At 40.6% G+C, this 25140-nt stretch overlaps 3 protein-coding genes across 10 annotated transcripts in view; all 3 read right to left on the minus strand.

The window, feature by feature from the left end:
* Positions 1–2067, minus strand: part of col12a1a (collagen, type XII, alpha 1a) — a 53582-nt gene extending 51515 nt beyond the window's left edge. For 3 of the 6 annotated variants that reach the window (XM_054796777.1, XM_054796776.1, XM_054796778.1), the window contains exon 1: positions 1010–1374. The gene's annotated coding sequence lies outside the window, so the exon portion shown is untranslated. Of the gene's footprint in view, positions 1–1009; positions 1482–2048 lie in introns of those variants that run through there. The other 3 variants (XM_054796775.1, XM_054796774.1, XM_054796779.1) reach the window with 3 other exon arrangements.
* Positions 2068–6250: 4183 nt separating this feature from the next.
* On the minus strand, positions 6251–15254 carry tmem30aa (transmembrane protein 30Aa). Its single transcript, XM_054797493.1, has 7 exons — positions 14753–15254; positions 14456–14575; positions 10080–10187; positions 9911–9998; positions 9633–9776; positions 7238–7447; positions 6251–6895 (listed from the first exon to the last, which is right to left on the minus strand). The coding sequence occupies exons 1-7, from the start codon at positions 14999–15001 to the stop codon at positions 6702–6704; spliced, it is 1113 nt and encodes a 370-aa protein (XP_054653468.1). The 5' UTR covers positions 15002–15254; the 3' UTR covers positions 6251–6701.
* A 2719-nt stretch (positions 15255–17973) lies between these two features.
* Positions 17974–25140, minus strand: part of LOC129193077 (filamin-A-interacting protein 1-like) — a 32198-nt gene continuing 25031 nt past the window's right edge. For all 3 annotated transcript variants that reach the window (XM_054797690.1, XM_054797689.1, XM_054797691.1), the window contains exons 5-6: positions 20743–23536; positions 17974–19678 (exon numbers count right to left, since the gene is read on the minus strand). In XM_054797690.1, coding sequence (XP_054653665.1) covers positions 19481–19678; positions 20743–23536 — 2992 coding nt within the window. In that variant the 3' untranslated portion in view covers positions 17974–19480. The remainder of the gene's footprint in view (positions 19679–20742; positions 23537–25140) is intronic.

Raw genomic sequence — 25140 nt, forward strand, 5'->3', positions numbered from 1 at the left:
ATGGTTATGTCAAGGCAACAGCGGCCCCTGTGGCATGATTGAGCATTGCAAGCAATGGATGTATTTAATTATCTGCCAAATAGTTTGAAGGCTTGGCAGCAGTTATGCCAGGGGCTCGTTTTTTATTGGCCCGAGGCACATTGTAGAAATTAAACAAAGAGGGGAAAATAGCCCAAAAAGGCGCAATGTAAATGTATCAATAACTAATATATATAACTACATAAATATATATATAGTTATATATAGCTTTTTTTTTTTACCAAATAAATAAATATAAAATAATACATAAATATAAATATAAATGGTCCACAGCTTCCTTTGTTTTTTCAGTAAAAGTAGTAAAAGTTTGGATGCTCCTGAGTTACACAGAGTCAGTGGAAGCTAAATGGCCACACAAGCTGCAGCAAACTAAAGACAGAGGAGTTTCAATGTTCAATCTTATTTGTGATTTTTTTTACGATGAACCTAAAATGTACTACTGTATAACCTTTACAGGTAAACTTAATCTGAGCTTCTCTAAATTTGAATGCACACGTTCAACGTGTTCAATACTTAAGGCACTTACTCTCTAACAAGTTATACAGTATATTAAATTAGACATGACTTGCTGCAGATACCATAAGTACAGTTTTTATCTTCAGTAATTTATCCAAAATAGCATTAATTGTGATCACTTTACATCTACTTGAGATCATTTTCCATCCACACAGGATATTAAAATGTTGCATATGGGTTCTTTAGCACAGGTTTGGTCACATCATTGGCAAAACTGTGCTAAAAATGAAACCACTTCCAAAATAGCGAGGACTGCGCTGTGTGTGTGGTCATATGACATGAAAATGCAAAAAAAAAAAAAGTTTCATTAGGTAAAATTACGCTTAATGATTGGACGTCTTCAAGACTTTAAAGATCTACAAAACCCAAAAGTTGCCACATAAAATGCCAATGCTGTGTTAATCATTAGACTACTAATGAATAAACCCAAAGTAAATCAAGTTGGACAACTCACCTAGTGACGCAGCCAAAAGATGGAGCGATCAGAATTCGGATGATCCTGCGTGAAGCCTCCCCCTCTGCACCTTCTCTCCTCTCTGGCTCCTGCAGACTCCACCAGCAGATGTCCAAGGAGGAAAAGCTTCCTTCCAAGTGGGAAGAATCTTTCCACCAGCGGCTTCTTAATAGGGGGGGCAGTTCTCAACTCTCAATTTACCGTCATTTTGCTCTCTGACGAAACCCCCGTTAGTTGATGTATATCCCCCCTGCTGGGACCGAGTAGTTCCTTGTAAATGGCATTTCCCCCTCAAATTCCATTTGTCTGGTGCTTTAATAAGTTTACAGCGCCGTTGTGACCTCACAGCAGTTGGGCAGACGACACTGCGGGGTGTGCAAGCAACGAAATACAATTTATTTGGATATGTGTCAAGTGATGAGTCCAAATGTTTGCTGTGGGAAATGAAAACCACTGGCTTTGTCTGATTCATTACCTAAACCTAATGCACAAAATCTTAAACATAAACACTGGTGCGATCAAATGAAGAATGTTTCGTTCATTAATCGTTTCTCATGTGGATTTATACATTTTTGAAAATGTCAGTTTAGTTAAGAGGGTTGAGGAACTTTCTTTGCTGGCTGCCACAGTACATTGAAAGCACTAGTTGTTCTTTGGCGCCCTCTCGTGTTCAAAATATACACCTAATCTGAATATGGGTAACTGTAGTAGCTGTAGAATGATAAGAGACAGTAGAAAAGCACGCTTTTTCAAGAAGCACTGTTTATCTGTTTCAACCTTTACGGGCGACACACACGGGAGGTGACAAACGACTGCGATTGGCGACACTCGTGAGCAACTTGTTCCCATCCAGTGCGAATTGCACGAGTCTCCCACGGTTTTGATTGGCTGTCAGATGTGGAGGGAATTTGGGGGTATAGAAGTAGTTCAGAGGAGGAAAAGCGGCCGGTGTTGATCGAGTACTCTTGCTAGTACCGGATCTTGCTAGTATTGAAGATAAACTTCCATAAATGTCAGTGTAAAATGAATGTAAACTTACCCAATAAGTTTACTCTGCCACCGGCGAGTTCCCATGCCGCTTTTTTCTTTATATCCCTATATTCTTTTTTTAAGAAATGTCAACTAGCTCCAGGAAATCTTAGCATCCTGTCCCCTCATTGGTCGATCAATGAAACTCCCGCTAATTGGTCCTCGTCTGTGCAACAGCGACGAAAAGTTCAAAGTTTTTCAACTTTCTGGGATTGCGTCGCCAGCGAGTGGACGCCCATTACAGGTGAACTTAATTGACCGTCTCTCAGTTTTTGAGTGCACATGCCCAACTCAATCAATAGTTAGGTGTCGTCTTGGTCTGATGATGGACAAAATGTGAACAGCATGACGAAGACGAACTGTAGTAATTCTAATTGAACAAAGATTTGTATTGGTGATTCATGGATCACACACCTGTTGTGAAGTTTGCCTTTTAGCTCCTTGTTAGAGCAAGTTGTGCTAAAAGTACGGAAACAATTGGACGTGCATTCAAAAGTTAAGAGAAGGTCAAATTAAGTTCACCTGTAAAAGGCTACAGTGCATTTTAGGTTCATTCTGAAATACCACCAAGACCACACGGTGGCCTAGTGGTCAGGAGATTGGGAAGATCTGGGTTCGAATCTCCATTTGGGCATCTCTGTGTGGAGTTTGCATGTTCTCCCCATGTTTTCTGCAGGTACTCCGGCTTCCTCCCACATTCCAAAAACATGCATGTTAGGTTAACTGGAGACTAAATTGTCCATAGGTGAATGGTTGTTTGTCTATATATGTGCCCTACGATTGCCTGGCGATCAGTCTCCTCGCCCAAAACCCCCAGCTGGGATAGGCTCCAGCATACCCACAACCCAAGTGAGGACAAGCAGCATCAAAGATGGATGGCTGGATGGTTTTCTACAGCATTTGTGTTGGTCAAATCCTGTGCCAGACATGACCCATCAAGTCTCAGTGATTGTGTGTATCAGTTATGTGATCCACCCTCACAATCCTGTTCAAACAGGAGTTGAATGTTTTAACATATAACTTAGCAAGATTGTTATTAACTGTTTTTTCACCCAGTGTAATTTCGACTGCCTTGGTTTATTTCACCTTTGAGAGTAAATACAGTAGGTCATCAAAAAGTCCCTTACCTTTGTCACTGGGATGATGCACTCAGAGGTCCTGCTTTTGTAACCCTGACAAACAAGGTTATATAATTTTGCCAAGATGATACACTGGTGCAGGGGTGTTTGAACGTTTTCCACTGAGGGCCGCATACAGAAAAGGCTTTATAGCCTTAATAAAAAAGCTTAAGAAATTATTTAAATATATTTAAAGCCAAAGCTTGGTGTCATTAATTATATGTATGTATCAACATTTCAGTTTTTTCTTTACATTGTTCCTTTTTGCCCTATTTTCCCATTTTTGCTTTTGTGCTTCTTCCTGCTCCTTTTCGGAGAATTGTTTTAGAGAATTGTTGAATAGTTACACTGTAAATGTGTGATGTGCAGTAACGTAACTTGGATGCACGTTCAAAATAAATCAAACCGTTACCATTACCATTTTTGCTGTTGTGCACGGGTCAATAATAAACATCCCAGGCCGCAAATGGCCGCACTGTGGACACTGCTGTATCTGTATCTGTATCTGCATTTGTGCATCTGAAGGGACAGGCATAGATTTGTGCTGTATACCTATTTGTGTATAGTTCCATTTTGCAAGTGTTGGCTATAAATCCAGCTCTTCACACCAGCTGCTCTGCAAGTGACCATATGTAAGCTGACCACACCTTCTGGTCCTGCATAGAAACCATCGAGAAAGGCATCTAACAATGTACTGTAGATGGGTCTGCGTTTGACATTCCATAAATAATGCACCCATAAATTTTAATGCGCTCTTAAAAAGCAAGTGGCATGTGTAAATCTGTCTGTTTACAAAACAGAGCCTGCAGGTACTACAAAGTGTCATCATCAAAATATGTGCCCACAGACTCCAAAAGTTGGCTCACAGGGCCATACTGATACACTAATCTCACGATAGATGATATTAAGCTCACGATACAAATATATATTGCGATATTCGGGAGAAGATTCGGTACAAGACGATTCTATGTACTTACATAATTTTACATGATTGTCCTCAAAAGAAGGACTCCAACACAGGCTAGCATCGGAACCCTCAAATATCCCTACCATTGACAATGTAAGACAGTAGGAGCAGACACACATCAGGGAGGTTCTTCCTAACTGTGGGTATCCTAAGTGGGCCAAATCTGACAGGTCAGTAGCAGGGCCACTACACCCGAGCCTGGGGAAATGTGGTGGTCCCTTATGTGGCTGGTTTGTCAGAGAAACCCAGGATTTTCTCTAAACATAACGATGCATTTCAAACCCACTAACACAAAAGTTGGTTGGCTCCAAAGACAAAATCGCAACTCAGTAATGTTTATGCAGTGCAGTGTAGTGGGAAGTGCAATGACAGCTACATTGGCGAGACCAAGCAACCCTTATACAAACACGACACAGCACGAGAGAGCTCTTTCTAGTCATTGTCTGGAATTCTGAATAGGGAGGAGAGCTGGTTTGAGAGAGGTGCGAAAGAAGCCAACTATGTCAAACGAGAGAAGCCCTCTCTAAACAGAGAAGGAGGTTTACGCCATCGCCTATCGTAAAACAATGCCCTGACATCTATGCCCAAAAGATGATCTCATTCCATGGGAAGAGCAGCCAGACAAGCTGTTTTGCCACTAGACAGACGAACGACCTTTTCTTATGCACAACTGTCAACCATCTACCACAGACATAAAGGGAGACTCCACATGTATAAATATAGATCTGAAGAAGCCTTTTACATTAAAGGTGAAACATCTTAAACAAAAAGAGCCAACTTGCTTCCATTCAACCTTTGCAGACTGTCAAAATCAAAACACCAAAATGCATGAACAATTAAGGTTCATAGTAATGTTCATAATGCATCTCATTAAGTCTTGTCGTTTGTACTCACCAACGTTGCAACACAAAGAGAGGTGTCAACAGTCATTACGTCAGAATGGTCTTGACCTCTGCAGTGAAGATTTTATGAATCTCATTTTTAAACCCTGAGGGGGGCTACTAAGATGTTATTGCTGGTATTAAATTTGAACAGTGAACACAGTCATCTTGTAGTGCCAGTCCATGTTAACCAAAATGGGTAGCCTACTTTTCTTTTCATACAAAATTATTATATTAAATTACTAAAAATATTTTAAAAAAAATATGAAGGGAGTGGAAATGATACAACTGTTTTGCAATTGTAAGAAAGTTGATATGAATAATGTCCCAAGTTCTGTTTGGTTTCCTCAGAAGCGTTTTCAATGTGTCTTTTAAAGGTAAAACAGTGGCATCTGCTGGTCAAGGCGTGATACTGCATAACCACACAGTTGTGTGGTATGCTGTACTCCACCATGCAAACGGATTGACAAAAAAAGACAGAAAATAATATTGTACAGTTTCTTATAATTTAGCTGCAAAAATAAGCAAAAGGTTGTGCCTGAACAAACTGAAAGAACTACAAACAATAACATTGCTAACTTTTGTGATAAACTTGAAAGAAATTACGCTAAGTAGAGCAGTTTAACAAAGCTGAAATTTGCTGGAAGGTCGGTGTCATTCAAGGACACAATGACACACAAGCATACGTTCAAATAAGATTAAAACATATCGTATTAAAAAAAAACAAAAGCAGCTTCCACGAATTTTAGTGTACCTATACCTGGTTGGCTGCTAATCACTATTATCCAATCAGATAACTTTCCTCATGAATATTAATGAGCCCTTTGCCAACCCCAACAGTATTGTTATCTGGAATCAACCTTTTTGTTTCCATCATGTTCTTGATAAATGTACAAAAAAGTCGTAGATGATGATTTGTAAGTTATCTGCATGAAAATATCGCAAACACATTGACCAAGTTATTTAATGACTATTAACTCCTTATTAACCTTAATTCCTATTAACCTTATAAAAAAAACCCATCAATTTCAACTTTAAACAAGCGACTCAATGTTGTTACAAGGTGGCTTCAAATAAGTGGAAAGCAAAAAAAGGTGTCACTTTTTAAGTGCAAATCATTTGGTCAACATTGACTAACTGGGGAAATAAATATTTGCTCTTATCCAGCCTATATCCTAGAGTCATGGGATCATCAAAGTGTTTGTCATACAAAAAAAGCTGTAATACCAAGAAAAGGCGGTCAGAGATCACACATATGATGTAATTGGTCATTATATGAGGGCATACAATAATGGATGGACAAGACAGACAGTTGGAGTCTAAAACTGACAGGTAAGTCAATGTAATATATTAGTACATTCATCAGCAGAACATCTTAACAGTACAGAAACATGGACAAAATCTGGGATACAATACACATCCTTCAATAATTAAGCCATTCCCAAAGCTGTGCTGACATACAACACATATCTGATAGAGATAAATACAACTTTTTAAAAATAAAAAAACAAACATGACGTTCGCAGCAGCCAATTTGAAGCAGTCAAGACTCAGGCATTGTCTCTTGCCTTCAAACACAGCTTTACGACAAACATAAAACTGTTCTTGCATAAACATACAACTTACATTTACAGATGACCGGTGTATTCAAGCTAAAACCAACAAGCAGTCCAGAATGGACACTCTGCAGGGAGGAGCTAGTTTGGAATGTCAGCACTGTTGTTGCGGGAGTCGTATTTATGGTGAATAATGAGCAGCACCACGCCCAGGAAGAAGCAAATTGAGCCCACGGTGATGTAGGCGATACCCAGGAAAGGGTTCTTGCCTCCCATCCAGGAGATGGTGCTCAAGATCATTCGCTTGCGTCCGTCAAAGCTGAGGACAGGGTAATCTGATTACATTTAAGTTAAAGAAATATGACTGCCACTTCTGGACTTAGATTACACATAACCATTATTGTACTGGAAAATCAACTACAAGAAAACTCACGACGTTTAGGTACACCTGTAAATTCTAGTGAGGTCCAATAGAAGAACAGAATCAACAACAATGCCTTTACAAAGACAATACAAATATTAATGTAATAACATAATATTAAGGTTGTAGCTGGCAGTGGTGCAGGCATATTGACAGCTGTTTCATTTGGGTACCTTATTTAGCTACCAGTAGAAATACAATGTTCAAACCCAACCTGGCCCTTGTTTGCAAATGTGCTGTGTGTTGAAAAGGATACTGTAGGTGATGTTCAAGACATATCTGCCACTAGCGAGGGTTGGAGTTGAGCTCGACTTCTTCTGGATGATCCTATAAAGCTTGCGGAAAGTGGGTAAGGCAGCTGTGCGCATCCACACTATGAAGTCCTCATTGATGAAGCCATTGTTGTCGTCGTCATCTAGATCCAGCTCAGAAACGGGTTTTCTCCAATTCACTGGCTTGTTAGTGCCTGAGAATGAACAACACTCAAATAGTCTGTAACAGGATCACGGGGTTAGTCAACTTGAAGGATGCACTGCACTGCCTCTGGTAACAGCATGACATTACTCACTCCTAGGCAACAGGTGGGGTACTCCCAGGACTGGACGACAGTCAGTCACAGGGTAGTTATTTACAAACCACCGATTACACTCACATTCCATCTAATGGACAATGTAGTCTCCACTTGAAAGGATAGTTTGGACTTTTTGACATTAAGTTGTATGACATCCCCATCAGCAGTGTAGTGCATCAACAGTGACGTTTTCCACATTTCGTTTCATGAGTCGAGTTTTTGGTGTTTAAGAAAGTAGTTCCGGCTAGTTGTTGGGGTCACTTAACTAAAGTGTTTTGCGTCTCAAAACAATGCGTTCAAAAAAAAAAAAAAGTCAGACCTCACAATCGCTGTTATTTTCTCTCTCGTCGTAAGCACGCTGCCGCTTGTCCATTGTTGTGTATGTGTTCCACAGTGTTTACATGCGCGGATGACGACCGCTTAAAGTGAGAGCTAGGCTAGAGTGGTATTCTCAAAAAAGAAAATATCTTTAAAAAAATTTGTGCGGACTTGTAATTATCAGAGCTGTAACAACAAGATGTGTCTGAATCGCCCAATAAATTCCATCGCTTTCCTGTCATGGACATTGCTATTGGGAAACTTTGGCTTCTTGCCATATTGCCAAGTGGGAACCAAAGTGGCCGGGACAAAACAGATTTGTGTGTGTGTGTGGTGCACACTTTGGTGAGGAGGATTATTATTATGATTATTCCTACATGCCCAAGAGAGAGGAAGAAACATGTTTTGAAGAGTTCTGCTGTTCCAGTACCCCAGGTAAGAACTAGCTATACTAGCTTATTTAATTAATTAATTAGATGCTGCCTACCAATCAGCTAGTAACACTGTGTGCAGCAAATCACCAAATGTCATATTACCAGTGCAGCCGCTATATAACATAACATAACATGATGAATGCTTTTTTTTATTATTATTATTATCAGCTACGTGGAAGTGACGTTGTCTTCCCTGTTTCTATGAGTATGCTTGCAGTCACAATGTTGGCTGTAACGGACAGATGTCTAGTGTCATTTGAAAATCTGTCAAAATAAGATGGAAAAAAGTGAATAGACATAGTCTACAGCTGTAAGTCCAGCCTCAGCACTTCTGTCCCCCCTTTCTCGCTCTCTGTCCGTTATAAACCCACCTGATGAAATTCGGCATCTCTGTATTCTGGTTCATAAAGGTATGCCTTCGGCTTTGTGCTAAAAGGAATGTCGGCATCACTTGTTTCGTAGTCAGACATGTTTACTTTCACTATCCCAGCAGTAAACATGGTGAAAGAAGGGATGGAAATGTGCGCAACAGTTGACATCTGGCGGCAGAGCGCAGTAACACGAAGGGAGAGAAAATAACGACGAGCGATTGTGAGGTCTGACTTCTACGTTGAAAACGATTTTGTCACGCAAATGTATTACTCTTTTGAACGCATATTGTTTTGAGAAGCAAAACGTTTTAAACGTTTTAAGTTAAGTGACCCACAAACTAGCCGGAACTACTTTCTTGAACACCAAAAACCGACCAGAACTGTGGTCACGGGACAAAGTGGGGGAAAAGTCACCGTTGATTTACTACACTGCTGATGGGGATGTCACAGAACTTCATGTCTAAAATCCCAAGTATCTCTTTAACCCAGGGGTCACCAACATTTTTCCTTGTGAGAGCTACTTTTACAAAATGAAAATGGCCAAGAGCTACTCATTTTTGTAACATTTATTTTCAGATCTTATTTTAAAGCCAAACAAAGCGAATATGCTTGTTTTACCAGAACATGAACAAAATGCTGGTGTCCACAACTCACATTTTGTATTTCAGAATGCATTTCTTTCTACTGTTCTTTCATTATTAACTGAAAACCTGAATGAAAAGCAGGCTTGCGGGCACCTCATGTGGTCGTGGGGGTCTACCTGGTGCCCGCGGGCACCACGTTGGTGACCCCTGCTTTAACCTAATATGCATGTTTTTGAACTGTGGGAAGAAACTAGAGTACTTGCCGTAAATCCACACAAGCACATACAGAACATGCAAGTTCCACAAAGGATAAGCAGTACAAAATGATTGAATCAATGCCTTGACAAAAAAAAAAAAAGTTGTGTAGAATCACCTTGAAAAGCAATAGTGAGGTTGCTGTTTCCACCAGGATTCCTGAACTTGACATGCTTGTCTGTCCACCAGGCGATGCCCTTCTTTACCAGAGGGATTTGGATTCTGGTGCCATTGGAGTCGATATGATAGAGAACAAGAGAGTCTGCAACAGAGAAACATTTCTTGCATCTTACAGTAAGTGCTGCTTTGCAGTAATATAGTTAACGTCAGTTGCGTATTATTAGCAATACATATTTGAATAACAATAAATATGTGAATGAGATCTGCAGTTCTCACCATTAAAGAGGCTGTTAGCGATGGCCCCACAAGGAGCAATGGGCAGTCCTTCGCTGGTACGATACGGCTCACATTCCTTGCTGGGATTCTGTGAGCGGAAACCAGTCTTAAGTTGAAGCATATTTTGATATCACTTCATGGAAAGAGAAAAACATATTTTAAAGTATACCGTCAAAGCCGTACGGTCACCATTGAGCTGGCTGTCATCCCTGGATTTCACATAGCGTCTATGGTTCTGATAGAAGTTTGATAAGCCATAGTACATGAAGACGTTGCTCTGAATAGGGAGAGGACACACAGTGTTACAGACAGTAAAGGCTATAATATTTATAGTTTAAGGTTTTTTTAAACAACAACTGAGTTGAGCTGTCAAAGACATGAGCGGGATACCCAGAAGAAAGTTTGCTGACATTTTTTTAAACTCTTACGGTAAAAATGGGTTGCTCTGGAATACTGTAAAAAATTCTATCGCAAGTCTTTACAGAGGGATATCCCTCAGGTCTGGTGCCCTGGTAGCCTGGCTAACTTCCATTTTGTTACGTGAACTTGCAGCATATCTGTCATGCATACCTTTAGGGGGTTTTTGAGTGATTTTAGCATTTGCATTTCTCGTTTGCATTTGTTTTTGATCCTGCACCGTTTATGTGATTGCAGCATTTTCCCATTGCATGTGTTTTATGGTGTTTGTGCATTTTTGGTTTTGCATCATTTCTGTGGAGCATTTGAATGTTCCTATGTGTTTACCCGTCAGCCACCGTACATTTAGACAAAATATAAAAACAACCTGGAAAGGGACCCTATGGGTAATTAGGATTAAACATTTAGTCAAAATGTTATTTACTTTAATTAAAATTTACATATCGATTGTGAGAATTAGTTTTTATGCTACACTTTATTCTGCCCTTGATAGTTTGAGGCTTAGATATAAATAAAATACTTAACGGGCACCTTTTACAAGATATTTATGCTCGGTTTCAATTGAGACAATAATTTAACAATGTTTATTAGTGCTGTTTAAGTGATGCAGTGACATAGAATTTTACTCAGCGATACTGATAAACACAATAAAGTAAATTATAGTAAATTGTAACCCTCTCGACAAAACAATATCATTGCATAGAATGTTCTATACTGGTGTTGTACTGATGTAACGGATGCCCGCCTGTGAGGCTGTGCAAGTGTACGTTGGTAAACCTCACTCCCTCTGCCTTAAGAGCTGCGCTGAACACACGGTCGACAGTCCGGGCTTTTGGGCGTGTGGTCAGCGCTCTCACCTCCCATTGCGAAGGTCCTGTGTTCGAGCCCCGATGCGGGCAGTGCGAAACAGGGAGGGTTACATTGGTGCCATGACCCGGATGGGAGTGAGGTTTGAGGGGGTGAGTGTAACGGATGCCAGCCAGTGAGGCTGTGCAAGTGTACGTTGGTAAACCTCACTCCCTCTGCCTTGAGAGCTGCGTTGAACACGCGGTCGACAGACCGGGCTTTTGGCCGTGTGCTCAGCACTCTAATAAGAGCACTATTTGTCACATTTGTCTAATTGTGTAAACAAAATAAGGGTGTCATTAAAATATCTTAAATTAATAACGCAATTGGAATTACATCTGTGACTACATCTTCCTTAATCACAAGCAAGGGCATTACAGTTTGTGGAAGATTTTGTAGCAATATGCGCTAAGGCTGACATCCCGCTAAGCTACATCCATTTCTCAGTTACTGGACAAAATGGGCCAACGACGTATTGCATCAATAAATGTAAGGATTTTTGCATTTTATTCACTAACCCACTTAGCACACACTCTAGCTGGTAAAATAAGAAAAGATAAAAAAATTAATTTAAAAAAGTTTTATTGGCTCTTTTATTGGATTAGGGACCTGACTCAGAGGTTTGTTACAAAAGCCAAACAATATTGTTGGTCATGCTGTGTGATAACAAAGTAAATTCGGCAATACTTCGGTTGCATTATTTTTAATGCTTTGAAGAGCTATTTTCATAACCATATTCAATCCCACAAATTCATGTTTGTAACAAAAGAATGTTATTATTAAAAACAATAAACAAACAAAAACAAAAAAACGATCGGTACTGGATCGAAACGGCAAGACTTAAAAAAAAAAATCGGACTGGATCAGAAGCCAAAAAATGTGGATTGTGACATCCCTAGTACCCAATACCCGGATCAGTGAATAACTAATAACTAATGTGCAATGTAAGGAAATAATGTTCAGGATAAGCACCCTCTGAAGCTTTTAAAGGTAATCAATTAACAATCTTCTGATTGTGGTCTGAATAGTTCTGAATTTAAAGTAGAATATCAATGCTAAACCTTGATTGTCCCTTTTTTGCACTAAAAAGGGATGTTATTGGGTATTTACTGTCCACTAGGATGTCACAATACACTCCGGTCACAAGACGATACAAGATGATTCACGATATTAGGCTCAAAGACACCCCAAAAATGAAAGTGAAAAAATGATGCAGCACACTGGTCTATTTTGCTAAAATGTCATTGTAGCAACTCAAAATGATTCTCAGTAGTTTGTGTGGCACCCACGTGCTTGTACGCATGCCTGACAACGTCGCGGCATGTTCCTAATGAGACTACGAATGGTGTCCTGGGGGATCTCCTCCCAGATCTGGACCAGGGCATCACTGCGGTACCTGGACGCATGGAGGAGATTCCAGGAGACAGGTAGTTACTCCAGGAGAGCTGGACAGGGCCGTAGAAGGTCCTTCAACCCTCAGCAGGATTGATAACTGCTCCTTTGTGTAAGGAGGAACAGGATGAGCACTGCCAGAGCCCTACAAAATGACCTCCAGCAGGCCACTGGTGTGAATGTTTCTGACCAAACAATCAGAAACAGGCTCCATGAGGGTGGCCTGAGGGCCTGACGTCCTGTAGTGGGCCCTGTGGTCACTGCCCAGCACCGTAGAGCTCGATTGGCATTTGCCATAGACCACCAGAATTGGCAACTACACCACTGGTGCCCTGTGCTCTTCCCTGATGAGAGCAAGTTCAACCTGAGCACATGCGACAGATGTGAAAGGGCCTGGAGATGCCGTGGAGAACGTTATGCTGCCTGCAACATCATTCAGCATGACCGGTTTGGTGGTGGGTCAGTGATGGTCTGGGGAGTCATATCCCTGGAAGGACACACAGACCTCTACAGGTTAGATAACGGCACCCTGACTGCTATCAGGTATCTGGATAAAATCCTTGGACCCATTGTCAGAACCTACGCTGGTGCAGTGGGACCTGGGTTCCTCCTGGTCCACGACAATGCCCGACCTCATGTGGCTAGTGTATGCAGGTAGTTCCTGGAGGATGAAGGAATTGATACCATTGACTGGCCCCCACGTTCACCTGACCTAAACCCAATAGAACACCTCTGGGACATTATGTTTAGGTCCATCCGGCGCTGCCAGGTTGCTCCTCAGACTCTCCAGGAGCTCATTGATGCCCTGGTCCAGATCTGGGAGGAGATCCCCAGGACACCATCCGTAGTCTCATTAGGAGCGTGCCCCGACGTTGTCAGGCATGCGTACAAGCACGTGGGGGCCACACAAACTATTGAGAAACATTTTGAGTTGCTACAATGACATTTTAGCAAAATGGACCAGTCTGCTACATAATTTTTCACTTTCATTTTTGGGGTGTCTTTGATTTCCCCCCTCTATAGCGTGATCATTTTCATTTCTATCAAATTATGTGGCATCATTTTCTTACTAATACATCACCTACTTATTATCAGGAAAAATATTCAAGATCATTTTCCCTCCAGTTTAGATCTGATGTGTTTCTCTAATTTTTTTGAGCAGTATATATACACATTTTTTGTCTTCTTACTATTATTTATTATGTATTATTCTGATTATCACAGAAAACATGACGTGGCATGCAGGAAGTGAACAACAGGTGCTGTACTAGATGTGGAATAGATGGGGGGTAGGGTTAAATAAGCTTTACTTCTTCCTACTCCTTTTGGACATGTGGAACTGTGAAAGAATTATTCATGAGATGTATTCCGTTGTAACCTTCATGTTCAAATAAACTAAACCAAACCAAAATGTTTCATTGCACTTTATTTGGATAAGCATGCAGAGGAATCGCCCGTCTGCCTTACTGGCACTTGCGTATATCTGACCAGATATTTGACACGTCTTGCGTTCACTTTCACTTTGCTTCTTATTATTAGGAGAATGAATAATAGCCCGTAAAATGTGCAGTTAACTTATGACAGCTTGTCACTAAACCTATCGATGCCAGCGTGTGTGATCGCTCACGTTTCAATATCATTTGACTTTCTGGCATTTTTGTTTACATGTCTGGCTGGCAGCATCGCGCTAGCTCGTGTTTGAGCTACAAGTGGCTATTACGTTCATCAATCATCATCACACATCGTCACGTTATAATCTCGCCAGATCTCGCGTGACACCCATACTGTCGACATTGCTTTTATTCCACAACACTATCAATACTGAACGGAGACATTTATTATTCATGGTGTGCATTTAGGGTGGAGGACTGGTGCAAGAACTGGACCCACCTCGAAAGGCTGCTCCAACGTGAAGTTGACAGCACAGACACAAGGTGCTGTGCTGTTCCAGCTGTAGTTTTTTGCACAGCTGAAGCACGGGCTTGACATGTCTACACCAGTGTAATCAATCTGAAGAGGCGAGTTGGCACCAGAAAAACAGAAAAATACATTAAGCACGTACGTTCCTGAACAGCATTAACCGATTGGACCTTATAAATATGTACACTGTCAATAAATTATACTTTTTTCTGAAGGAAGCTACGTTGCTAGTGTAATACTTAAAAGATGACATGAACGTTTCCCTACCTCGAACTCCTTGATATTATTAGACGTAACATACAGGCCGATGCCGATTGGGATGAAGATGAGGCCGATCACGAAGAAAGCAGGAAGCACGGTGCCAGCCGTCAAAATCGGCTGCCAAGCAGGTAGTCTCTGTTGTTTAAATGCTGTGTTATCTGGCTTCTTACTTTTCACGGCTCCTGCGCCGCCATGACTCGAAGGACCAGAGTGGTGACCGTCCTCTTCCTTAGCGTTGTAGCTTGACGCCATCATGGCTGCAATCCCCTCCGAGTAAATAATCCCCTGTTGATGACAGCCTAACAATTCCGGGATTTTCGAAAACAAAAGACGGCACTTTAAAGTATTGTGTAAAACACCGGAAGTGAAAAATACAAGCTATGGAATCGAAATAGCTCCTCGAGATAGCATTGCCCAAAGATTTTAGATAGTACTGACGGGTCCGGGAACATCGACGCGTCCGCGCATGTGTCGAACGAAGCCCGGCTGTTGGTGAGTGTATCGCTTTAAGAAAAAGTCACGTCACAGATACAGTCGCTGCTTCGCCTGTCACTAAGTGGTCAAACAATGTGTTTATAAGGAAGCGAGTCTGACTTTTGTCAACGGCGTGCAACGTCTCTGCGATAAGAACATATATTTTGTAGCAGAATTCTTCCATTTAATCCATTGTGACATGGATATTGAAAGAAAATAAAGGTTTCGCCGTGTGGGACCATTTTGATTTTATATCGGCAAATAAGTTATTTGGTTTCATTTCCTTATTTCATCCTAGGATGAAATAACAGACGAACAGCTGTTACTCTGGTACGGTTCATCTCCTCTTTAGCTATCAGAATTCATCTGCATTTCAGTGACACTTTGTTGTTTTATTTTGTGCAGGTTAAATGCCATATTTGTTTTACTGAATTGCCTAAAAACATGCATGTTAGGTTGGTGACTATGTCCTCTGTCATTTATACCTCTATCCATACGTTTCAATACTTGTTTGTCGATATGTGCCCTGCGATTGATGGGCGACCAGTTCAGGGTGTGCCCCGCCTCTCGCCTGCGGCCATAGTGAGGATAAGCGGCATAGAAGATGTATGGATGGATTAAGATAACATTTAAATAGTATTGTATAAAATGGATATACAATGAATTATCGATACCTTTCGTTGTGTATCGTTTGTTATTATTATTAAAATACAGCCTCTATAAACTTCTATCACCGTTCCTTCTCAGTGAGTCGAGTGATTTTTAATGTCGTCTAGGAGGCGCTCTTCGCGAGAGCAGCAGAAAATTGTGCGGAAACCACAAAAGAAGAAGAAATGAAAGCAGGAAAAAAGTGAAAAAAATAAGCAAAAGAAAAAAAATAAACAAATGGCGCGTAATATACCGGCGTTGAAACATAAAGATACGCCAGCATAGTTAAAAATCAAAAGTCTGGACTCACGTTGGCTTTTATAGCATGGACGAGACAATGCTGGATAAAGATTTTGCAGTGTGGAAGAAGTGTCTTATGAAAATACGACACACGGGCACTACTACAGACATGCGCAGCCACCTCGTTCGTCACCACGCTCGTGGAGAAAACTGTGCGGGTGTACTGCGAAAGTGTGGTCAAGATGCAGCTCAACAAAACTTAAGTTCCCCAAACGAAAAGCTCAAACGCGAAGCAATCCCAGCCGGTGTATTTTACACAAGATGAGCAAGTAATTATTATGGAGCGTCACGAGGCATTGAAAAAGATTATCAGTGCCAAAAGCAACACTGTCGCTGCCAATAGAGCGAGGGCGGACCGCTGGCAGAATAATGCTAAATGTTAACACTGATGATTACAATAACTATATCCTACTAGAGTGTGAATGGTTTGTCTATATGTGCCCTGCAATTGGCTGGCTGTTGTTCAGTCAAGAGACGTGTGTTTAGTTTACATTTTACATTGACGAGCCACGTTCACAGTATACAAATAAACTATGTTTTTAATTTTAGTGTCAGTGTGTGGCCACAGGTAGGCAACATGTACTGTTGCCTAAAATGGATGCTAAAATAGAGTTACCCAAAGCATTAGCGTACAACAGGTATCAGTCCAACTTATCGTTCTTAGTGCAACTTTAGGTGCCGAACAAAGTCTGAAGTTGTCGTACTGCAGGTTTTTCACACAGCAATCGTTTTTGTAATTTGCGAGTGCAAATAAAATTCTCCTCAGTATCATGTTGACACATCCCGGTGTTAACCACTGCCACTCTCCAGTAGTCTGGCGAAGTGTAATCCACACCCTCATTAAACCTGATTGGACGTTAATGGATGCATTCAATGAGACAGATTTTCTGGAGAATTTGCGGTATTGCTGGAAATGAATTACACCTCTTTATATATGTCCATTTATATTACAATATAGACATAGCAAACAGAACCTTGTTTAGCGTCATTAATTTGTCCCAGAAGGTTTAAGTGTAACGCAAACAAACGGTAACTAAATACAGTTTTCCCATAAGAAGTAATGTAAACCGAATTAATCTGTTCCAGAAACAAGACAAAATATGTTTTTATAGTTTTACAATTATACTTTGACATGCAGGAAACAATTAAAAATGCATATAAATACACATACATGATGAATAAAAAAATAATAAATGAACATTACTTTTCCCTTCGTTGAAGACGTGATTCTTGACGACTGTCCCCAAAGACACGATGTGGCAGCGAGATCAACCACCACCACTTTTTTGTTTTGATATGAGTTGTTTCTTGAATTCAATAGTGTTTCTCATATAACCCAAAATGTAGCCAAAGAAAGTTGCAAGTGTCAGCATAGTGAGAAACAATATTGAATTAAAGAAATAACCCATAACAAAACAGGGAGATGGTGTCCATGTGGTGTTTCACTGCCACATTGTGTCTTTGGAAACAGTAGTCTTCAGTGAAGGTAAAAATAACTTTAAATGTTCCTTTATCCCTTTCATTCACCGTTTACATGCATTTAGAATTGTTTTATGCATGTAAAACTATAATGACAAAACTATAAAAACATGTTTTGTTTTAACATTTTTGACAGCCAACCGCTGATTACATCGTAGATGGGCAACGTAACTTCTGGTTGCCATTTTGTTCGCTAGCAAATAGGACGCTAACAAGAAAGGACGTTTTATGATAAAAAAATATATTAAGAAGAGAGATTCACACGCACTTTATTAATAACACAACAAAGACAAAATTGTAACTTTTTGGAAGGTGTGTGTCCCATTACATCTGCCGTAAAAGTAACGCTGCATTTAAGAAAAAGAACATCATACCAACAGTAAAATATTGTGGTGGTAGTGTGATGGTCTGGGGATGTTTTGATGCTTCAGGACCTGGAAGACTTGATGTGATAAATGGAACCATGTATTCTGCTGTCTACCAAAAAATCCAGAAGGAGAATGTCTGGCCATCTGTTTGTGACTTCAATCTGAAACGAACTTGGCTTCTGCAGCAGGACAGTGATCCAAAACACACCAGCAAGTAAATAAAATAAAACCAAAATGAAGACTTTGGAGTGGCCTAGTCAAAGACCTGACCTGAATCCTATTGACAAGCTGTGGCATGACCTTAAAAAGGTGGGTCATGCTTCAAAACCCTCCAGTGTGGCTGAATTACAACAATTCTGCAAAGATGAGTGGGCCAAAATTCCTCCACAGCGCTGTAAGAGACTCCCTGCAAGTTATCTCAAATGCTTGATTGCAGTTGTTGCTGCTAAGGCTGGCCCAACCAATTATTAGGTTTAGGGGGCAATCGCTTTTTTCACACTGGACCATGTAGGTTTGCATTTTTTTCTCCCTTAATAATAAAAAGATTCCTTTAAAAACTGCATTTGTGTTCAGTTGTGTTGTCATTGGCTAATATTTACATTTGTTTGATGGTCTGAAACATTTAAGCATGACAAATGCAAATAAATAAGAAATCAGGAAGGGGGCAAACACTTTTTCACACCACTGTATATAATACTGTGTGTATATACCTGTATATATATATATACACACACACACACACACACACAGGGTGGGCCATGAGTTTCCATACGTACGAAAAATAATCATTCATATTGGACAACCGTTTTTATTTATACAATGTGTTCTATATGATCATTGTTTCAAAAAAACACATTTTAATACGTGTTTTCCACTGTTGATGGACTTGCATTAGCACAGTTGATGTTATGTTTGTAATGATGCGTTCCTTGATATGATTTATGTCTCGTATTTTCACGTGATACACCTCAACCTAGTGCCTACGTATAGAAACTTATGGCACAACGTGTACATACTGTATATGTGTATACATATGTATGGATATCTACTATATAGCCTTGGAGCTAAGCCCCCTGTTTTTAAGACCTGGTGAGGCCCCTGTTTCTAATGAACACTTGGATCTTAAAATGTTTTTTTATTCAAAATGTGTTTGATAACAAATAATTTACATACAATTTGAAACTGCATAACACTGAACAAACTGAAAATACATGTGAGCCAATCACACAAAGCAATGAGCAGTTAGTAGCAGGATGGTTTGACATTATTGTCTTAAATACAGTACATTATGACAATGCAAATAATAGCAACATACACTATGATGTGACAGGGAAGTACAAAATACTATACAAAAATTACAAATACAATGATTTAGTTTAAATATAATCTGAAAGAACTCAATGATACACTGCATGTCTGTGGTGTTATAGTCTTTTTAGCACCATCGAGTATTTTAGTTGGTTAATCAGCCTTTTCCTCCATTAACACCATTTATGGCTGTTTTCTTAACCTCTATTCTCATAGATTGACTCTCAGCACGCGACTCCGTCTTCACTCCACTCGATATGCCCAGGGAACCAAGCACTGCTTTCCCAGTTTTCAGGCTCTTGGACATTGGGATGCGGGTCAGCCCTGTGCGAGGGGCTTGGGCATCATGCCCACACTATTTGACAATAGAGAGAAAAAGAGATTACAGTTTCTCAGGCAGGAGACTGAAAGCAGTTGGTATTTGAATGGAAATGGAGAGTAATTCGTTTTTAAAAAGCAAAACAGAAATTCAGAATTTCTAAACATTGTAGTTCATTGGACAGAGATGGAAAAAAAATGCAAATATTTATCCATTCTTTCATTTCCAACCCAGTTAGCCAGGCAAAAATTCTGTGTGCTGTTACTGGTGCAAGGCTGTTTTGTGTCAGCCAGGGGTACAGAGCCCTGCAAATCTGTTTGTGAATGTAAACACTGTGAAACAAATATAAATTACAGCATGCCTGTAGCAGGGTGGCAGAATGCCACATCATTAGCTCTGATGTGCAGAGGCCAGCCCATAGGGCCTTTTTTGTCACGCTACCAATCTGCGCCACAAAGAGGATATCATAAGGTCCACTGAAACATCAACATAGTTAGATTCTCATGGTCATCAGTCTATCCAATCCGCATTATTTATATAGTACATTTACTTTTACTTGGACTACATCGGGGGTCACCAACAAAGTGCCCTAAATCCTGCTTTTCATTTACAGGGAATACTAGAAAGAAATGCATTCTGAGTGCAATTTGAAATACAGAAATGTGAGTTGCGGATACCAATATTTTGTTAATGTTCTGGTAAAACAAGCATATTGAGTTTGTTTGGGTTAAAATAAGCTGTGAAAATAAATATCACAAAAATGAGTAGCTCTCTGCCACTTTCATTTTGTAAAAGTAGTTCTCACAAGAAAAAACATTGGAGACCACTGGTCTACATAGTGATAGTTAAAGCTATATGAAACTACTCAGCATACTGTATAAACAAAGGTAACAAATTTATTTGGCCTGTTAAGGGCTGGTTTCCCCCACATACTGGCAATTTAACTTAGCACTTATAATAAAATATGGCCAGTTCTTAAGTGAGTAAACTACTGAACCAGTCACTCTAGCACTGTAGCTGTTAAGAGGGGAATTAAAACAATAGAGTTTTTCTCAGTGGTCAATATAATTTTTGATTGAATTAACCTAAGCAAAACTTACCATGCTTTGTGTGGGTCTTGTAGTGTTGGATGCAACGGGGGAAATGGTAATGCTGCTCATCACTTTATTCTGTGTGGTCCGAGTTGTGGTAATTTGGCGAGGGGAGCGCAATACTGTCCCCGTTGACAGGGTTAGTTCTTTGCTGTCTGTTCCAGCAGACACCGGCCGGACTACCATCTTTGGTGTCAGGCTGTTGCCTAGATGGATATGGATCTTGTTATCGTCAGTGGTGGTGATAATGCTTGTGTTGTTGTGACCCTTCCTTATTGGCATTGGGACCATCTGCTTCTCAGGGGTAACCTTGAATACAGCCCGGCCCATGGTCATCTCTTGAAGTTCTGGAGAAGAAGAGGATTCAGGTACTGCTGTGGTATTAACTGTCATGATGGTGACAGGAGACATGGGCCTTGCCATGGTAGAGGAGGAAGTTCGACTACTGTCTGGTGACTTGGCTCTGGAAATAGTGGTGATGGTGACTGGAGATTTGTTTTTTTCTGGACCCTGTTGTCCGTTGGTGGACTTTCCTCGAAGAGTTGCAGCAGAGTGTGTTGGAATGATTGTTATTCTGGATTTAGGGTGTGATGGATTGGGGTTTAGTGGAGCTGATGTTGAGAAAACGTCCGCAGCCGTGGCGCTGCTGATCTCAAGGGTAGCAATATTGTTTTGGTGGTCCGGTGTTACTCGGATGTGTAAAGGCTGCCCTGGCTTGTGGGCCATGGTCAGGTCCGGATTTCCAGTAATATGTGGGGGTTTTTCCAGGCTGGTTTCATGAGAATTGTTATCTTTCTTTCTCATCCAAGGAATCCAGGATTTTTTCATACTGAGATCACTTCCAGAGGAAGGGGAACGCTCAATGCCTCTTGTCTTTTCTGTTGGCTTCTTCAGGCTCTTCTGCCTTAAATTGTTCATGATGTGATTTTCTTCTTGAACAGACTTCCTGATAAACCCTGCTGGGGTATCATCCTCTATTGGTCCATTGGACAAGACCTCTGTCTGTACTCCAGTGGATGTCACAGCAATGTCCACCATCCTCCTGCCGTTCAAACCTGGCCTTAATGCGCGACTGTGACGCTTTGCTATCTCCAGTTCTTTGGTAAGATGGAGAACTTCATTGCCCATGTTCTTGGCTTTTTCTTCTTCTTCGAAGAACCGCTGCTGTAGGACTGAGTAATCGACTTGCAGTTGAGAAAGCTGATCCTCCTTGTGCATCAGTTCATGTATCTTCTCCTTGAGAGCTAGTACATCCGCCTGCAGCTCCCTGGTTTTGGCCTCCTCTCGCTTATATCGTTGTCGCAGGTCTTCCTCTTGGCTATCCTCTTCTCCTTTCTCAATAGCTTTGTTCCGTGCTATCTGACTCCTCATAGCTTCCACTTGCTGGGAAAGTATGTTAGCTTTGTCTTGTTCTGTTATGAACCTTTTCTCCAAAATGTCATATTGATCTTCTGTTTTTATCAGGTCTCCCTCCACTACTTCAAGCTGTTTGAGGCGATTTCTTAGATGCTCAATCTCAAAGGTTAGCTCTTTAATTTTATTATCATCTTTTTTCCCAGCTTCAGACACCCTTCCTTGCTCACATTTCACTGCATTTTTCACAGACAACCTTTCTGCTTGCTCCAACCCATCTAACCTCTTTTTCATTTGACTGACTTTGGAAAGAAGATCTTTTGTTTTATCGGTTTCATATGCAAGCTTGGTGCTGAGGTCTCCCTTTTCATTAGTTAGAATCTCAACTTTAGTTTCCATTTCTGATTTGAACTTCAAGAGCTTTTTGCTTTCTTCTATCAATTTCTCAGTCACCTCCATAACCTTACTTTGCTCAGCTTTGACCATCGTACTCAAATCCTCCTTTGTCTTTTCACCGGATGTCATTCTTTCCACAAGAGTCTTTCGTTCCTCCATTAAAGCTACAGTCAGAGACTTCAGCTTACCTAAGTCATCCTTCAAGTTTAGCTCAGACTTTTCTAATTTGAGTTCAGAGGATTCCAGCTCTTTCATTCGGATCTTGAGTGTAACAACTTCATCAGAGAGCTCTTTGGTCAGGCACTTCTCTTTTTCTAAAGCAGCATGTAACTGAGCACACTCTTTCTTGCTGAGGTTGAAGGCGCCCTCAAGTTTCTCTAATTCTATCATTCTTTTCTGGAGTTTCTCCACCTCCAGCCTAAGTTCTCTACTTTTGTTGTCCTCCTCTTGTAACTTCTTCCTGAGCTCCTTGCACTGATTTTCTGTTCTGGTGATCTCCTCATCATTTCCTTCCATTTCCAGGACACGCTTCCTTAAATTCTCTAGTTCTGCAATTAAGTTGGAGTTTGCACACTCCCCTTTGCCAATTTTGTCTCTTATCTCCTGCAATTCCTCTTCTGATTTCCTCAATGCCTTGTTGCTCTCCTCTAGCTCATCTACTGTATGCATAAGCTCTAGAATTTTAGAATTGAGTTGACGGTTGAGGAGCTCCTGACTGGCCAGCTTAGTATTCATCTCTTCATGCTGCTGAGCGAGAGTGGCAGTTTTCTCTTTAAGCTCAGCCTCTAAGCTCAGGACCCTGTGGGCATCCTCTTGAGCGTGCTCCCTGGCTTCAATCACTATCTGCTTCTGCTGCTGAAGCTGCTGGCTCAGTTCCTGAACACGCTGGCTTTGTAGGTCCATTTTCTCCAGGTGTTGTTGACGCTCATTGACCAACATCAGGGCAAAGGACTTCAGCTTGACCAGCTCCTCTTGCACCTTGGCCAAACGTTTAGAGTGCTCTTTCTCCTTTTTTACTTGGAAGGCTTTCTCGTTGTCAAGCAGCCCCTTCAGTCTAAAAGTGGCAGCAGGGAAAATCAAGGATGCACGTCAGTTAAACATGTGTTAAGTGTGTCATGAGTCAAACAGTGATTTAACATTTTTTGGATCGGATATTTCTTCAGTGGAAAACAATACCTCATTGCATATTTTAGTCATCTCAATAATTAAATATTAGACGCAGAGATTCAATTTGATTTCCATGCCCAAATAAGTTTTTTATACTAATCATAAAATCAGGCGTTCTCTACGGCACACTGACATCGCATTGTTGCACAGAACAACAAGGTAATCATTCATCGACATATTCAACTGTAGTTAAATATTATAATGAGCTCTCCCAAACAAGGCACATAGTCCTCCCAGTTTAGTATGGAGACTCAAACTGCTGCTTAAAGTTTACTATTGTTTTTCTAAGTAGACTTTTGTATGTTTCTTTCTAATCTGTTCTTGCCCTTTCTAAATTTCAGCCAAATCAATGCAAAACCGATTAAATGCAAAGTTGGCTGTCTCCCCTCCATCTCCTCCCATCAACAAACATACCAGTACCAAATATGCAATGCAAAAGACAACCAAAACATTGTCAACAAATTTCACAGATGTGATGCAATGTAAGTACCAGAAAATATCTTAATATAGAGGAACTTACCACTGTTATGATGCTCTACAAGCAGCACAGTCATAATTACTGTGATACAAAATCCCATCAGGATGCGTGACTAGTCGCCAGGACCTCTTTTCCCACAACTTTCTTCTTTCACATCCCAGGCATGCATGTTTAAGGCAAATGAAATCAATGAATAAATACAGCACAGAACCATTGGGTCTCCAGTGCGTGATGTCACCTCATCCATATACGGCATAGTGTGTGTGTGTGTGTGTTTCAGAGAGAGAGAAAGAGAGGGAGAGACTGTGTACTGTTTTGAACACTGAAGGGGGTGGGATCTTTGCCACTAGAAGAGCACTCTGCAAAACTCCCCCAATTTTCTTGCTTCCATGCAACACTGGCATGTTTGAGAAAAGGCCAGTCCTAACAGCTTTCCAGGCAATTTACAAAACCCTGACTGAGGAAAAACCTTCGTCTCTCCAATTGTTGTTCTTTGCATGTTAATTTCAGGAATTTTCTGTTTTATGATGTTTTAAGGTTAAAGACAGGAGAGAATATTCACTGGAGTTCTACTTGAGGGAAAACTGGACAAGCAGAGTTGCATGTGATGAGCAAACCAGATATGAAATTGTTGGATTTGTCCTTTTTAAGGTGTAGAAGACTGGAGAGTACAGACTATAACCAAGAGAATAGGTTTATACCAGGTTATGATGATGCACAGGACTGGATACTTCAACAAATTCCTCTTTGTGTCTTTGTGTCTGAACACATATATAACATCAAGAAGCGACACAATGTCACCTATGCTATGAAAACACATATTTAACCATATGGTATATTGTAATTCAGTTGTATTATACTACAAACTATTAAACTGCAGAAAGAAGGTGATATTATGGAGCATTATTGTTCTGTTACAGCTAAATAGCTTCGCATTTAGTTGCCACTGTAATAGTAAATATGAGGCACCTATAAAATCTGTTTTACTTTTCTGGACAGAGTGTGTACTTTTG

This window comes from Dunckerocampus dactyliophorus, chromosome 13, assembly GCF_027744805.1.
Source record: "Dunckerocampus dactyliophorus isolate RoL2022-P2 chromosome 13, RoL_Ddac_1.1, whole genome shotgun sequence".
Lineage (NCBI taxonomy): Eukaryota > Metazoa > Chordata > Actinopteri > Syngnathiformes > Syngnathidae > Dunckerocampus > Dunckerocampus dactyliophorus.